This window comes from Mustela putorius, unplaced genomic scaffold (genome assembly GCF_011764305.1).
Source record: "Mustela putorius furo isolate JIRA1106 unplaced genomic scaffold, ASM1176430v1.1 tig00000695_pilon_pilon_pilon, whole genome shotgun sequence".
NCBI classification, from domain to species: Eukaryota; Metazoa; Chordata; class Mammalia; order Carnivora; family Mustelidae; genus Mustela; species Mustela putorius.
Window position 1 is genome coordinate 11,028,585 of NW_025421447.1, and position 17,723 is coordinate 11,046,307.

The 17,723-nt window shown below is 45.8% G+C and overlaps 1 protein-coding gene across 1 annotated transcript in view; it reads left to right on the top strand.

The window, feature by feature from the left end:
• Positions 1-17,723, top strand: part of MYOCD (myocardin) — a 100,094-nt gene that overhangs the window by 42,629 nt on the left and 39,742 nt on the right. The window contains 3 exon segments of the mRNA XM_004760142.3: positions 6,860-6,915; positions 8,209-8,284; positions 10,982-11,143. Coding sequence (XP_004760199.2) covers positions 6,860-6,915; positions 8,209-8,284; positions 10,982-11,143 — 294 coding nt within the window.

Here is a 17,723-nt window from a genome sequence, read left to right on the forward strand (position 1 = left end):
AGCTGCTGTAGGAACACAAGTCATGCCCAGCCCAGACAGACCTTGGCAATTTAGCTCTTCTCAGGAAGTTAGACGCAAGACGCATCTTCCCCCTGCTGAGAGATTGGGGGCGGAGTTGGTTCACTTTTGTCAATCCAACCAGAGATTAAATGTGCCCTCTAAATGCAGAGCAGAGCATGTGTCAAGACAAGCAATCGGGAAGGAAAGGAGAGCCAGCGGACTTGGGGTTCTATCAAGCCAATCAAATGCAACAAATTTTGTTACAAACCAGACTAGACAGAGAGTAGTGTGCCGGGCCCCATAGAGGCAACAGTGAGCAAGACAGTCCCTTGGATGGACTCAAAATTTTAGGGGAAGAGGTGATAGGAAACACACAGAAGTGTAATTCAAGGTGGAATTTTTAATATAGTTATGAGTACAAGCTCACTTTATCCATAAAATTTGAAATAACTGCAATCCTCTGCCCCCCAGATTTGAAAGCTTGTCATAAACCACCTTAATGGAAGGTTGATGGCCAAGCAAAGTGTTCCTGGTCTCTGTGCTATTATTGCATAGGATCACTGTTTTTTAACCAGTCCACAGAAACACCTGCTATCCTTTGGCAGAATTCATCTTGAGTTTTCCATTAGTTTAAATCTCAAAGGCATTGCTACTCCTATTTGTGGCAGAGCTGGGATGAGAACCTGCAGAGGCATCAGGCCCCGTGTAGAGCTCTTTTTTCAGAGATGCCAAAGGAATTGCTTGACTTTAAAAGCAATTCCTTAGGTTTCCCTCAAGCGTTTTGTGGCCCCAAAATTCAGTTGGAATCTGGGGAAATTAAAAATATACGTAGGTGGAAATGCCAAGAAAAACCCAATGGTTTTAACAAAATGGCGTCCGATTTTCTGTCCTCATGTATGCCTCACCATGACCAAGAGTGAAGGAAAAGTTCTGCTGCTTTAGCCTTGTGGTAGATCTTATGTCACTTGCACATCAAATTGATGATGAAAGAATAAGGTTTCTCTCCCTCCTGACTCTGATGAAATGAACCATGTGTAAATTTCTGTTGACTAGTGGGACTGGTCTCAGCGGATTGAATTTAACTCCTTCCTTCTACTTGGGCATGTATCCTGCAGGTTTTAAAGTTACTGACAAGTAACAAACAGTCCACCACAACCAAAATTAACCCCCCTTAATTATATTTCCCTTTGGCATTGACTTATTTCTCACTTATGTCCTTTATGGGTCTGGGATCTCCCCTTTCAGATGCTTTGAATGAATAGAAACTCACTGTTCCTTGAATTTAGTCAAGAACAGCAGAGTTCTGAGGCCAACACAGTGGCCCCAGAGCAACTCAATAGTGGAAAGAGGTTTTTCGGACCAGGAACGTGGGCCCTGGCCAGATTCTAAGATTGTTTTCACATTTATAATACCACTATAGAATTCACGTTGTCAGAATAGTCATGAAATATCAGTGAAATACCCTCTCATAATTAGCTCAGAAATATTACTTTAAGAAGCTATTGCTTGGACTTGTCTCCAGAATCCCACCTGCAAATCTCGAAATGGAGAGTTCAAGTTTCCTTCTCTGCCACCGCCAGCCAGGATTCAAAGGGAGCACTTCCCTGCCCCTCCCTTGTGGGGTCAAGGCTTCAAAAGACATCTGTGTTCTCTGTTTTTCTCCTGGCTTTAGGACAGAACCAGCCTCCTTCCCTGTTGACTTGTGGGGCTTGGATCTGTTCGCCATTTCTCGTGCAGATTTTCTCCACCACAGTTCTTTTCCTTGGGCATCCCTCTCCTGGTGGAATCCAAAACAACACCACTTTATTCCAACCCCTTGGGAGGCCTCAGTGCTGATGGATAATGAGCTCTGTGGAGTAGCAATTCAGTGGTGTTCTGACCTGTGCTGTGAGGAAGGCCCTGGGGGAAGCACAGGAGTCAGACGTGAGTTCCGTTTCAGATGCTTACCGTCTGGAAGGGGCCCCAGATCACCCCTGCTTGATTGTTCTGAGCAGCGATTTTGGAAAACATCACACCAATGCATGGGACTGAGTCTCCGAGGGGACCAAAGGAAGGAACTACTTCCTCTTTCCCTCTCCCTCTGCTAGTAAAGTGGGGGCTCATCTGTAAAAACCCAGGGGAGAGATAGAGGAGGAAACAGGTAGCTTGTGGTCCTGGAACATGAGAACAAGGGAAGTGCAGTAGACCGGGGGCCCAGAGAAGCTGTGGCGTCTCCACGGAAACTTCCAGAAAGCCGCCACTGGCCAGAATGAACCATCCGGGCAGCTTGCGTCCATGATCTGATCAGTGTAAATGAATGGAAAGCTATGACGAGCTGTCTATGAACGGTGCCACCTTATTTGTTTTGCAGACTAATCCCAGCCACAGCAAAGCCTTGGTAAATCCCCGAGTTCTCTGTGGTATCTCTCCTGGGTAGCAGCAAGAATGACTGGGCACACTCCTCCACCACACCACATGCAGCTTCATGATAGTTTTGAGAAGTCGACTATGCAAAGTCTTCCCTCTTCTTCTCTGTGCATCCATCTGACTTGGCTGCTTCCTCCAGCACCCGGCGCACAACTCTTGGCTGTTTGAGCAGCACATGGCACGAGGGTTTTGATCTGTCTGCCTCCTCCCTCCCTGTCTAACCTCTCAAGTTCAGAGACAGGCCAAGGCACTCTGGATTTCCATGGCGAGCCCATACTGGGTAGTGGCGGGGGGAAGTTGTCCAAAATCCTAAATGTTATCTTTCTCCTTCTTCTGTCTTTGGGTTCCTCGTGCCCTAGAAACTAGGAAGACAGCCACAACATGCATACTTTCAGAGTCTCCGTAGAAATCCCGGAGCATTCACATATGAACCTCTCCCAAATGTGCAGCCAGGTCTGAGAGCCGACAAGGCTAAGTTCTTCAGACTCCTGGGACTGTCCTCTGGGTACTTAGTAAGCAGTTAGTCGACAGCCTAAGAGAGAGCATCATTTCCCAAAGCAGAGCACATCTCATCTGCTCGGAAGAAAACCGTTCACCATCTAGTTTGTCTTTCTAAGTGAGACAGACAGAAGACCAACATTACTAAGCCTGCTGTACAGGTGGGAGACTCTCGCACGTGTCTGAGGAGACAAAGCAGGGACAGAGCCAAGATGGGTAGTTCCCAAATGTTTAGTCACCCAAGACGACTTTCATTATACTCCACGCTGCCACGGGTCCTTCGTGTTGGAAACTGTTTTGCGTTCTACCCTCCGCCCCAGAGAACCCCACATTCATGAATGAGGAACCCATATATCCGTTTTTGATTCATTAATGGCATTTAAACTGAACAGTCCATGCTTTTTGGTGAGAGAACCATCACGAAGGCACGCTGTTACGTGCCTAGGCAGCCACAAGGAAAAGGGACTGTTCCATTAGCCTTATCAGCCTTTCTCCAGGCACACAGACCTTTTTCCTTCGGCTCTTTGAAATGCTGAAACTTAGTCTTAGAAATTCATTTCTCTCCTTTGGAACGCCCAGGTTCCAGAGGACCCTAGACCCGGACGCACCACCCTGGCGGGTTCCAGACCAGTGGTTCTCAAACTCAGGCATCGGGATCAGCAAGGAGAGCATGTTCCAACATAAACCCCAGGGACCCACCCCCAAGGGTCAGGCTGTGGAGGTCTAGGTAGGGTCTAAGCCTCGGCATTTCTAACAAGCTTCCAGGTGAGACTAAAGATACCGGTCTGGGGGCCATGTGTTGAGAACCACCGTTCGAGGTGCTGCCCTAGGACACCAGCCCTATGATTCTGCATGTCTGTCCTTATCTGGAATCCTGAAGTTGCTGGGTTCTGTCTTGCAAGCCTGGAGGGAGCAAGCCCGTGAGAGTAGGCAGGCATGGCCCTGCCTTTGTGGCCCCGAGCTGACCAACAGCGGGCTCCCCGTCTCAATCCCCCGCTTTGTGCTGGAGGGTTGGCCCGTCCCCTTCACTGATGCCTCAGTGGCCCCAGGGCCCGTGTTCTCCTTTTCCCGGACTCCTGTTGGAGGCATGAGGTTAGGGTCCAGAGCGGAGGACAGCTGGAGGCCTGTTCTATCCTTGGGATCTTTTTCTGAGCTCTTGTAAGCAAATGTTTATACATACAGCTGCCCCAAATTAGCTGGAACTGCAGAACTGAAATAGGACGAGGCCGTAACTAAACGCTGAGGCGAGAACACGAATTCCCTTGTGAGAAGTGATTAATCTTCCTCCGGGGGGGAGCAAGTTAGATGTGTGGCTGACTGAATTTACAACCATATTTTAATTGGAAATCACATTGACTTATTTTTTTTTCAATTTAGAAATCCAAATTCCTTTTCCATCTTAAATGTCAACATCTCCCAAAACAAAATTTTGCCATTTGATACTCCCAAGGCTGGCGGCAAGAGGTCTTTTGTGTATTTTCCAAAAAGCCGACTTGAGGGGGGGTGCATTATGGCTTTTGCTGGCCCTCAGGGGAGCTGGCTAAAACCCACATTCTCTAGAGCCATGGAAAAAGCAAATGTCAGTCACAGAGCCGTGGCAGGATGGTTCTCCGTGGGGTGACCCCAAGCCAGCACCCCATATGACATCCCTTAAGCCCCGGGGAGATGAGCGTATGGTAAAATGCAGTGCGTGGACCTCTTTGGCTTTCTTCCCAAGTCCTTGCCAAATGGACATAGCGTCTCCCACTGTGTCTCTGAGATAGAAGTTTCCAGAAGACCTTTGTGCTCCTGGCATCAGAGACCTGGACCGTGCAAATCAGTTCACAAGTTATTAACACCAAGAAGTGATGAATTACAGCCCTCCAAGGCTAAGATACAGGAAATGCACTGCTTCTTTGAACAATTAATAAGTTCTGCTAATAGGAACCAAAGAGCCCCAGGGGGCAAGAGAAATTCCTCCTAATTCCTAAACCCCATTAAAACCAATTGAGTTTGGAATGTAAGTGATACTGCGGGATGGATTCGTACTGCTCCCTAAGGCTGCTGCTTAAGGAAAAGGATGTGTGAATGCTTTCTAACCACTTAATATAGTCACACAAAGATCATTTCCTTCTGGAGAATGTAAGTGATGAGAGCAACACCAATACGAAATCCCAAATTAGATGACCACCAGACTGTGGTCTTCGGACAGAGGTGAAGACCTCTCCGTGCTGACTGTACAGATTTACCAGGGCCCCCGGACCTGAAGCGGATTTGGAGGCTCTGGTTGCCTGGGGATACGGGAGTTGCTCTCAGAACACCACCAATATAAATTGCAACCGGGATCAAATGCAGCCTCCTTACAAGGAGTGGCGACCCGACCTGAATCAGAGAAAATGCCTAAGCAGTGAGTTAGGACAGCCCGTTTCTCCAGATGATTTCCCTACTGAGCAGGGACGAACGGAGGGTGTGGGCAAGGGGGCATTGGAAATGGCAGATTTTGCAGCAAAGAGAAACATGTTTGATCAATGGGAACTGTGATATTCAAGCAGCAAGTTCCATTGTTTTTCCTATAAGAAGGGAAGCCCCTTAATCTCTGCTTAAAGTGAGGAAGGTCGTAGGCAGCCAGCTGGGACTACTGAACACGTTCCTTCAGCCCGACACTCCTTTGGTCCCCTGAGGCAGGAACACTGAGAGAGAGCACGCCTTAGTGGCTTCCCAAGCTGTACCCTCCGTAGAGGATAAGGTGGTCAACCAGCTGCCAGGACTGCCGTGCCGTTTGCTTGATGTGCAGCAAGCGCTCCTGAAATCTGTGCTCAGATTTAGAATTTACCTTCAAGACTGAACAAGACTCACACAGGTCCACCTCCATGTGGCTGATCTGTCCAGAAACCCAATTTTTTAAGCTGGCCAAACCTTGGAGGAATAGTTCATTGCCCACCACTTACAGGTGGACATCTGCTGCATCCTGTGGTTCATCAGCTTGTCCAGACGTGCAACTCAGAAAAGTATTCCATGCGGCTTTCTGAGTTCTCACCAACCTTATCACTTAGAATGCAGATTTGATTGTCTTTGGCTCTGGAATGATTGTTTCAGGGGCTCAGGAAAACTCATAAGAGATGCGGAATTTGCCCAACGATGTTCTGCTTCTCTGCTAAGTCAGAAGAGGTTCCCCACCATGGTGGAGAGCAGGAAGAAGAGGGGAGGTCTGAGGCAGCATTGGGTCCAGGCTCTCCAGGCTGCTGTGCACTCTGGCTGACCCGGGTGTGGTCTCTTGGGTGCTAATGTTTTCAACAGCACACCTTGGAAGAAGTGAAGTTGTCAGAGGACCTAGGCTCTTAGCCCTAACTGTGTGACCCTGAGCAAGTCAGCAGATTTCTGTGGACTCTGTTTCCACATCCTGTTCAGGGCAGGAGCTCATTTCACCATCTCCAGGGCCCCTTCCTGCCCTCCAAGTCTGATTCTGTGCTTCTCACCCAGCACCCTTAGCTGCATGTTCCCGTCCGACCCGTCACGGACCTTATCCCCAGTTCGAGTCCCTCCCTGCAGGCTGGGACGCCCCTCCCATGGCCGGCAGCCTCCACCCAGACTTCTGCACTCAGGGGCAGGGCCAAGTGGGAGAGGGTGTTAAGCACCCCTTCTGCCCCTGTCCCTCACTCCGGATCTGTGTCCAGCCTCCCAAAAGTCCCCGCACCTCCCCAGGATCTCGGAATGCCCTGTCTCCACCACCTGTCTCCTGTCGCACGTCTGCCTCTGCTGCCGCTCCTGTTTTCGGGCTCAATTCCACCCCCCTCTGTATCCTCTGGCTTCAGGGAAGCTGGTGTCCTCCGGGGCCTCTCCTCTTCGATTGCTTGTGGCCTAGTAAAGGCGCTCACATCCATCCTCTGCACAGCTCAGCAAGCACACCAGCATATCCTGTCTTCGCTGCTCAGTGCCCTAGCCCGCCTCTGCTCACGTCCCTGTCTTTCCGTTGCAGCACTGAAAAATCCAACTGAGTTCCATGAGCAAAGAAAACATTTGGATAGTGACAAGGTAAAATTCTTTTTTTTTTTTTTTCAAACTTCCCTCTTTCTGAACTTGGGACTCCAGGGTATGGATCTCTGAGTGTTCAGCTTTGGCTAAAGCAGGCAGAATTTGTACCACAAACTTGATACATGGGCCCTCTTCCCCAGACCTCCACCACACCACAGGGGATCCTAGTCCTACAAACAGAAAACTGGAGAAAGGTGATTGACCACCTTTCGCTTTGAAACTATTTTTTAGCTTAAGAAAGTGTCCCCAGTCTTTCGGATGTTGGGAAGATCGTGGCAAGGACACTGAAGAAGGCAGACAGACTTCGGAAAGCCGTCTAGCTCTTTCTTACACTCAGATTTTTTAAAAATCCAATGTACTACTAAGGTAGGGTCTGTGAATACAAGGCTGATTGGCAGGTACCTAAAGGCAAAAGGCTTTTGGTTTATGTCTCTTTCTGTTTTTGTTTGTTTAACATAATCGGGGCTGGGGAAGGAGGTATTGGCATATACTCTATACCTTCATAGTAGATCTCTGCAAACTGAACTTATCAATAATAGAATAAACACTATTTAACCGGCATCAGCCCTGTATGAGAAGGAGATGCAGAGGGGGTGCCTTTTTCCTGGGATTTCTTTGTCCATGAGTTCTAATTTTGCAGCTACATCGTGGGAGGAGAAAGGAGCTGAGCTCTGTACATCCTCATAGTCACTCCTGAGAGGCTGTGTTCCCTGCTACCTGGATAACAACCGACTTCTATCAGAACGGGAGTGGCCTCCAGACCCCTTTCAGGAGTCCAGTAGGAGATCCAGTAGAGTGGGATCAAAACCCAGAACTAGATCACATTTTCTCAGGTGCTAAGAGAGAAGGCAGGTGCGTCCTTGGAGGCGGGAGTAGGCAGTCATGTTCTCCTAGATGGACGCGGGCTACGTCTCATCTCTAACCTCAGTCAGTTTCACGGCTGTTTTAAGAGTCCGAGGAATAGAATTGACTAGAGCACAACCAACTTTGTACCATCGAAACTTTATTCATGTTTTGTCAGCACATGCCTGCCGGGCCTTTCAGTGCACAGCCCTGGTGGGGTCCGGACTTCTTCCCTCTTTACTGGATTCTTCCATCTTAAAACTACTGGCGAGGCTCTTGCAAACCTTCCTGCATCGCAACGCAGGAAACCAGAGAGACTGGCAAGTCCTGTTTGTCAAAACAGGGACTGTTCTCCCCTTTGAGAGAAATCGAGGCCCTTTGAAAGTCAAAACGGGGCAGTTCAAGCGCGTGAGGTCGCTAGTGGAACGTGCTCTGTGTTTATACCCACAGACTGAAGACTCCCTCAAGCACAAGGTCAGAAACAGGCCCCACCGCGCGGACGTGGTTAATATGCACATACTCCAAGGTGAGCCCACACCCAAGCTGACCCAGCATGCCCGCCGCTCTTCATGTGCCAGAGGTTCTTATTTTCTATGTCCTCTTGATAAAGGTCCCCTCCTATTCCGGAGCGCTCGTTTGAGTCACCCGAGGGCCATGGAGGCAATCAAATCAGGAAGGCAGGGGCTGATCTCAGCTCTGCTTCCTCCTGATGCTCCCTGAGTGCATGTCTCTCCCACCCGTGTACCAGATTCCCCCGTGTGTCCGTCCTTTAGCCGGTAATGAACCTCTGGTACGTTAACTAAAGAAAATAACCAGGCGTACAAAAATGCATATACAGTGATGTTTACGGAGGGGTTCTTTCTGATGTTGAAGCATGGAAAGCAGTGAAACGTCCCCACACTGGGGGACAGGCTGGATTCAGGACGCAGGGTCCGTACCACAGAATGCCTCGCAGCCACACTATAAATGAGGCTTTAAAAGGAAGAGGATCTAATAAGAAAAGGATGTTCAGGGAAGAAGACTAGAAAACAAAGCCATATTTATGGTCAGATTCAGGGATGAACAAACATATACATAAACAATATTTGTAGTCCGATTCTGTGATTTAAAAAAGAAAAAAACAAAACAAAAAAACCCACAACATAGCCCAGGGGCACCCACCTGGCCGGCTCAGTTGGTGGAACGCGGGACTCTTGATCTCAGGGTTGTGGGTTGGAGCCCCACGTCGGGTGTAGATGACCTAAAAGAAAATCTTGAAAGAAAGAAAAAGGAAGGAAAGAAGAAACGGAGGGAGAGACGGTGGATGGAAGGAAGGAAGGAAGGAATCCATAGCCCTAACAATAAATACAAATAGTTAAAAACCGTTGACTCAAAGTAGGGAAGCTTCTCGATGCTTTCATTGTCTTTCATATACTCTTTGAGTATTTCCCACACTTAGGAGGGACGAGTATGTAATAATACTACAATCAAAACAGCATGAGAGGGGCGCCTGGGTGGCTCAGTCAGTCAAGCCTTGGACTCTGGATCTCAGTTCTGATCTCGATCTCAGGTCATGAGTTCAAGCCCCGTGTGGGCTCCACACTGTGCATGGCGCCTACTTAATTAAAAAAAAAAAAAAAAAAAAAAAAAAAAAAAAAAAGGCATGAGAAATGTTACATCATTACCATCTGGAATTAAAATAGGCTGTGAACTCCCATGGCCCCCTGTTCAATTGCATGACTCTACTGGTTCCCATGGGATCCTCTGTCTTTTAGAGAGAAATTAGGAATTAGTGCCCTCGGGCACCAAGGATCTGCTGGATGCAAAATGACCCCTCTTTGCAAAGGTTCGTGGTCCAGTTTTGGAAGCAGCGGCATAAGCCTTGGCTGTTACGTGCTAGAGGCAGTCGCAGCGAAAGGGGCAAGTAAGAGCAAGCTTTGTGCTGAGACTCAAAGAGTAGGCTGCCGGGCTTGTGGTGGGGAGCAGGTAGGAAGCTCTCCAGGCTGAGGAAACTAAGCAAAGGTACAAAGGTGAACTCGGTGAGACGTGATGGACAGAAGGGAAGGACCAGGGTCGCTGGAGTAGTCCTTTGGGGATGGGGAATCTCCATTCATGGCACAGCCAGAGTGAGACAGAGGAGCGCTGTGCAGGGGTTTCAAGGGAGGAGTGTTTTCTCAACGTTAAATGATGCACAGGATGAATCAGCAAGACCCCTGAGCCAGGAGACCCAGCGAGAAGCCCTGACCATGACCTGAGGGGACGTTAGAGGAGGTCCGGGGAGGACCTAGTCTCAGCACACCTACGCTTGGTCCGCAGTACTGATGTTTTGCCCACCCCGTGTCAGGTGCATTACAGAGACAGCTTTTAGATCAGACCTGAGCTGTTGCAACCATACCACATCCCGAGACCGCTCTCGTGTGGAGATTTCTAGATCAGCCGCCAGACACGCGGTCTGGGTGAGTGGGTTGATGAGAATAGAACGAGAGGGCTGGGAGGCTGATGTGTAAGTATCTCCTCTTCTAGAGCAAATACCTAAAATGTGTAAATATCTCCTCTTCTAGAGTAAAGCTAGAATCCTGACAGGTCTGTCTGAACAGCAGCAGCTCGTCAACCAGGCTCTCCTCCATGTTCTTACACAGAAATAAGTCAGGGAGTAATCAGGAGAGGAATATATGGGCAGTTCAGGACTTGATAGAGACCTTTAGCGCCGTCCAAATAATGAGAAACCACCCCCCGGATGGACTCCATTTTTAAAAATGCCCCCGTTTTATTAAGTAACTGTTTCAAAGGGATTTTTTTTTTTAATTTTATAGTTGACCTTGACATTGGCGTCCGTTAGTATCACAACATCACCAAACCTTAAGGAGTAATACTACTGCAAATAATTATAATAATAGGTAATTATCTGGCAGACTCCGTCCATGCCAGGCAATGGAGAGACAGGACGGGCATCCCTGTGCTGCAGCTTAGGGTCAAAGGGACTGCCTATCCACAGAATTGCCAAATTGCATTTTTTTTTTTTTTTTCAAGAATCGGTGCAAAGCATGTTTCTCTAACTCTTCCGGGGCCCCTCGATTTGCCTTTATTTGGAAGTGTCTGGTCTTTGCTGCTAATCCATGTGAAATGACCATGATTGCATGGAAACATTCATTTAGGGTGCGCATACAAAAGCCTAAAAGCAAAAAGTAAACCCAAAGCTGCCATCCGATCGGTAGCACTGATTCTTCCGGTTTCAACCCCGCAGGCTCCACTGCTGAGAGATCCATCCCAACCGCTCAGATGAAGCTAAAAAGAGCCCGTCTCGCGGATGATCTCAATGAAAAGATTGCCCTCCGGCCGGGGCCACTGGAGCTGGTGGAGAAGAACATACTCCCCGTAGATTCTGCTGTGAAGGAGGCCATAAAAGGTAGTTAGAACCCACAGCGTACGTCCCTCTGTGCTCTGAGATCTGAGGGCAGCCAAGGCTCTGGGGCACCACGGGTCCTGGGGGCGGGGCCTCTCACGGGACAGGAGTCCTGCCCTGGGTCACTGTTCCAGAGTCCTCTCCATAACCAGAGGTTACGGATTCAAGAGATCTTTTATTTCCCTTAGTAAGGTTTTTGTTTTTTTTTTTTTGTTTGTTTGTTTTTTGTTGTTGTTGTTTAGTAAAGTCATGTTAATTATTGCTGACGCATAGGAAATTTATTGAGTTTGCTCATTAATTTTTTAACTTTGGAGAGTTTCTCAGTCATTCCTATAATTTCTCGGTTTATCTTCAACTAACTAGGTATGCCATCATGTCTCCTACAAATGAAAATTTCTCTCTCGCTTTGTTTATTCTGCCTTGGTGCATGCCTGATACTTGAAAATAACACCAAGTTTTTGTTAATGTATTATATACTTAGCATTGCCTAAAAAACCATATACAGTATATTTATAACAAACAAATTATATATAATTTTCATGTTTTATTTACAAATTATATATTTGTGAATTATATGAATTTTATATGTGAATTACAAAGTGTACAATATATTATACAAACTTAACATATACTTTATTATATATAAAAATCTATATTATACGTAGATGTATGTCCTATATAAAATTATATATGAATTATATAAAGCACATAGTTTATATCATTTCATACTGTATAATGAACAATGCATTTTAGCAATTATTAACATATTACATAGTAGAAAATTATCTCTATTTGCACATTGCCAGGGATTTAATCAGTATTTTATTATTATATATATGTTATGATTTGGGTAGGTTGATAACATTTATTTTTCTGTTTGTTTCTGTCACAAATGGGGATTTCTTCTCTCATGCATCTCTATATATGGTACTAGCTTTTGGTATGTAGATAGGTATTCTAAGGAAGTATTTCTCTATCCCATCCTACGAAAGAGTAGTGTATAAGATGGGTGCTGAATTTTTAAATGCTTTCAACATGCACAGAAAGATGATCGCATGAGTTTTCTTCTTTGACCTAGGAATACAGCATTGCTCTCTTTTCTAATCACCTTGCACTTGTGGAAAAAATCCTACATAGAATTCTTTTCTGGAAATATCTGATATTTTATTTGAGATTTGCATCTGTTTTATTATTAGTTAGGATAATAGTAGCAGCTAAACCAACCACAAAATTTCAGCAGCTTAACAACACAAGTTTACATTTTGTTCGTAAATGATCCAGAAGAGATTTTCCTTAGTGGCAGATTTTACCGGCACACAGACCCCTTCGGTCTGCCTGCTCCCCTGTCTCCTAGAGCAGGACAGCAAACTTTCTTTAAGAAAGGGCCACACAGAGGGCACCTGGGTGGCTCAGTGGGTTAAGCCGCTGCCTTCGGCTCAGGTCATGATCCCAGGGTCCTGGGATCGAGTCCCGCATCGGGCTCTCTGCTCAGCAGAGAGCTCTCTCTCTCTCTCTCTCTGCCTGCCTCTCTGTCTACTTGTGATCTCTCTCTGTCAAATAAATAAATAAAATCTTAAAAAAAAAAAAAAAAAAAGAAAGGGCCACACAGTAGATAGGCTGAGTGATTTAAACTGTCCATCACAACTACTCAGCTCTGCTGCTGTGGTGTGAAAAGGTCCATAAGCAATAAGTCAACAAGTGGACATGGCCACGTTCCAATAAAACTTAACTTACAAAGGCAGGCTCGCAGGCGGTAATTCGTCAGCCTGTGCCCTAGAGCTCCCTCATCCTCTGCATCTAGCCAGTGAGGGGGAAGAAAGAATGGAAAGGCCCATGGACCTATTGTAAAAGCCTCCACCTAGAAAGAAACACAACACTTCTGCTCATATTCCATCGTGAAAACAGCATGTATGGCCGGGAAAGGTTTTTTCCTGGCTGAATGGTGATTTTCCAGTATAATGTGCAGCTCAGTCTCACAACCCCAAGACCATGACCTGAGCCAAAGTCAAAAGTTGGACGCTCAACCCACCAAGCCATCCAGGTGCTTTTAAAATTTGTATTTAAAAAAAAAAATTCTCATTACTCCACTGAGTAATTATTGTTAGCCTAAAGTTGTATAAAGTCTTGGCTTACAGTTGTTTTAAGCTGCCCTCGATCGGGGGTTCTGCTCTGGTTTTCCATGCCTTGATGATTTGTGCGTTTTTCTCCCTTCCTCCCTCCCTTTTTCATCACACTTGCTAAAAGTCTTTCTTTTTAATTGGTTATTATTACAAAGAAGCAGTTCATGAATTTGTTTTGGTGGTCGTTGGTTTCTGGTCTCTACTTGGATTCATTCAATTTTGCTTCTCGTCACGGTCATTGAGCAGGAGAATCTCCATGAGCAGAGCTGAGGGTCAAGAGTGTTCATCAGTTTCGGGCGCAGTAGGGACAGGTTGGGGCAGAGGGAAGGTTGGACAACAGGCCCCCCTTCAGGTAAGGAGTTGGAGGGTGTGTGAGCAGGAGTGTGGTCAGCGGAAATGGGTAGAAAGCAATAAACATGAGGGCTAGCAAAATAATAACAACAACAACAACAACAACAACAGGCAGAGCAAGAAGCTCCCTGAAGGTACAGTTGCTGTGGGACCCACTGCTCTCATGTTCAGAGCAGGACTTTGCGACTTTGACCACACAGCCATGCAGCGATTTAATCCCAAATGCCTCAGTTGCTCCTCTCTGAAACCCCAGCAACACTAATACCTACCTTCTGGGGCCTTTTTTCATGGTGGATTTGGTTTTTACTTATGTAAAGAAATAGCCGGGCACTGACAATACATTAGGGAATGAGTCCGGTTTCTGATCTCCCGACTTCGCACTTGAGCAAGAAAAGAGCAGGAAAGCCATCATTCTACATTCCAATTCCTCTGAAGGGAATGGACAAGAGTCACAAAGATCATTCTGGCTTCAATGTAAAGTGGACTCAGGAGATGGGAAATAGTGCCAGAGTACTGTCTTCTGTTGGGGATGGCTGGAGTTGTTTGAGGAAAGTTGATGGAAGCATGAATGAGAGTCATGACAGGGGGTATGGAAAAGAAGGACTCAGAGAGGAAATTGATTCTGCATGATCAGTGGGATACACCAGCCGAGACAAAGGGAAGGCAAAAGATAACACCTAGGTTGAGCAACTGGGTCAATGGTGGCCATTTATCAATATGGGGGCCATGAGTAGAATAGCAGATATGGGGAGAGATGATAGATTCCTGTTTCAACTATGGGTTTAGAGGGGCCCATAGAAAATCCAAAGGCAAGGGACTAAGTAAACATGGGGTTCTATCAAACTAGAATGCAGGAGAATGTTGATCTAGAACTACAGATCTAGGAGACTTCCGTGTGTACGAACATTTAAACCAATGGACTAGATAAGATTGTCTTTCCATTCATATATTTCTTCACTTACTATTTATGGAGTATGCTCTGTGTCAGACACTATTCTGAGTGCTTGGGATATGGCAGTGACTAGAACATTTCTGCTTCAGCAGAGCTTATGTTCTAGTTGGGAGACACTGGCAGTCAACAGACCCATAATGAGAAATTACATATCCTAATTAAAGGGTAATGTAAAAATAAAAGTAGTGCAATGTTCAAGGAATCAAGAGTGCCTGCTAGAGGGTCGTTGGGAGGAATGGAGGCTGCATAAAAGCAAGGAGAGCTAGGAGGCTCCCAGGCAGTGATCTTTAAGACCGAGTAGGGAGACCATGAAGATGAAGGGAGCAAATGGCCATGGAAAGAGGTGGAGGATATAGCAATAATCTTTCCATGTGCATAATGGTTTTTATGGGCAACGTGATGGCCTCATATGAAGTGTCAGAAAGACAGAGAGAGTAGCTCACAGACTAGCTATGGAGCCCACTCTACAATCTGTCGCTTCTTGTGATCAAATGCCCTCCCCGTGGTGAAGCGGTGAGTCAGGGCAGTGTTTCCCTCTGGCTTGTTCTTCTGTGTATTTCATCCTCTCTCCATGTGCTTTTCCAGATGTGCTTAGGTTTTCCAGCTTGGTTTCTATGTTTCTGCCCGACTCTGAGCCAAACGCTTGGTCATGGTCTTCCTCTTGGTTTTAGGAAAGACCAAGTGTTGCCCAACCCAAGACCGATCTAGAACTTCTCCCAATACACAAAGGGATTTTTTTTTTAATTTTTAAATTTAAAAATTTTATTTATTTATTTTTTAAAAGATTTTATTTATTTATGACAGAGAGAGAGTGAGAGAGGGAACACAAGCATGAGGGAGCTGGAGAGGGAGAAGCAGGCTCCCAGCTGAGCTGGGAGCCCAGTGAGGGACTCCATCCCAGGACCCTGGGATCATGACCTGAGCCGAAGGCAGATGCTTAATGACTGAGGCACGCAGGTGCCTCGCCAGATTTTTTATTTTTTAATTCTCATAGAGTTAACATGCAGTGTTATGTTAGTTTCAAGTATACAATACAGCAATTCAACATGATGACTCAGTGGTCATCATGATTAATGTCCCCTTAATCCCCTTCATCTCTTTCATCCATCCCCAACCCACCTCCTCTCTGGTGACCATCAGTGCATTCTCTATAGTTAAGAGTCTGTTTCTTGGTTTTTTCTCCCACCACCCACCTTTGTTCATTTGTTTTATTTCTTAAATTCTACATATGAGTGAAATCATATGGTATTTATCTTTCTCTGACTTATTTCCCTTAGTATTATGCCCTCTAGCTCCATCCATGTTTTTGCAAATGTAAGATTCCATTCTTTTTATGGCTGAGTAATCTTCCGTTGTATATATACACTACATCTTCTTGATGCCTTCATCTATTGATGGACACTTGGATTGCTTCCATAATTTGCCTATTGTAAATACTACTGCTATGAACATCAGGGTGCATATGTCTTTGTGAATTCATGTTTTCATATTCTTGGAGTAAATATCCAGTCGTGGAATTACTGGATCATGTGGTAATTCTATTTTTAAGTTTTTGAAGAACCTCCATACTGTTTTCCACAATGGCTGTACCAGTTTGCTTTCCTACCGGCAGTGCCTGAAGGTTTCCCCTTTCTCTGCATTCTCACTAACACCTGTTTTTTCTTGTGTTGTTGATTTGAGACATTCTGACAGGCGTGAGGTGGTACCTCATTGTAGTTTTGATTTGCATTTCCCTAATGATGAGTGAAGTTGAGCATCTTTTCATGTGTCTGTTGGCCATTTGGATGTCTTATTTGGAAAAATGTCCATTTTTAGTTGGATAATTTGGTTGTTTGGTTCTGAGTTGTATAAGTTCTTTATATATTTGGGTACTAACCCTTTATCAGATATGTCATTTGCAAATATCTTCTCCCATTCAGTAGGTTGTTGATTGTTTCCTTTGTTGTGAAGAAGCTTTTTATTTTGATAAAGTCCCAATAGTTTATTTTTGCTTTTGTTTCCCTTGCCTCAGGAGAGACAGATCTAGAAAAATGTTATTATGGCCAATGTCAGAGAAATGACTGCTTGAGCTCTCTTTTGGGATTTTTCTGGTTTCAGGTCTCACCTTTAGGTCCTTAATTTATTTTGAGTTTAAATTTCTGTGTGTGGTGTAAGAAGGTCCAGTTTCATTCTTTTGCACATAGCTGTCCAGTTCTCCCAGCCCCATTTGTTGAAGAGACAGTCTTTGTCTTTTTCCCATTACATATTCTTACCTCTTTTATTGAAGAAGATTAATTAACCATGTAAGTGTGGGTTTTTTTCTGGGCTTTCCATTCGGTTCCATTGAGCTATGTGTCTGTTTTTATACCAGTACCATACTGTTTTGATTACTACAGCTTTTTTGTAGTATATCTTGAAATCTGGGATTGTGGTCACTCCAGTTTTGTTCCTTTTCAGGATTGCTTTGGCTTCCTGATTTGACTTCCATAGAAGGCTTGGGCCTCCTCGTGGCACGTCTCAGAGGAGTATGTCCCTGATTCCTTTTTTCCCCTTCTCGGAAAGCCATTAAAGGGGTCTGAGCGACCCCTTCCAACATGGGGTTGGGGGGGGTGTCGCCCATTCCAACAAGCAATGCACAGGACACCAGCTGGGCATCCTACAGTTCAACTCAATTGAGCTACCTGAAACAGCATCAGATCTCAGGGGTAAAGGGCTCAGTCCTGCCAGATCACCTTCCTCTCCAGACACCAGTCACAAGCACGCGTCAGCTGGGCTTCTGATCAACCCGCCATTTGCAAATCCAAGATTCATCTTCCCTCCTTGAACTCAACTGGTTTGCCAGAGAAGCTCACAGAATTCAGGACACCCATTTACATACTGGATCACCCGTTTATTATAAAAGGGGATAGCTCAGTAACAGTCAGATGGAATAGATACAGGGGACCAGCCATGTATGGGGAAAGGATGAGGAGCTTCCTTGCGTTCCAGGAACACCACTCTTCACAAATCTCGGCACGGTCATCAATCCAGAACCTCTCCAAACCCCATCCCTTTGGGTTTTTAATGGAGGCTTCATTCCAGAGTCATGACTGATTAGAAAGATGGCCAAGGGTGAATGAACTCAGGCTCCAGCCCACCTCTCCTCTCCCTGGGGGTTAGAGGGTGGGACTGAAAATTTTCC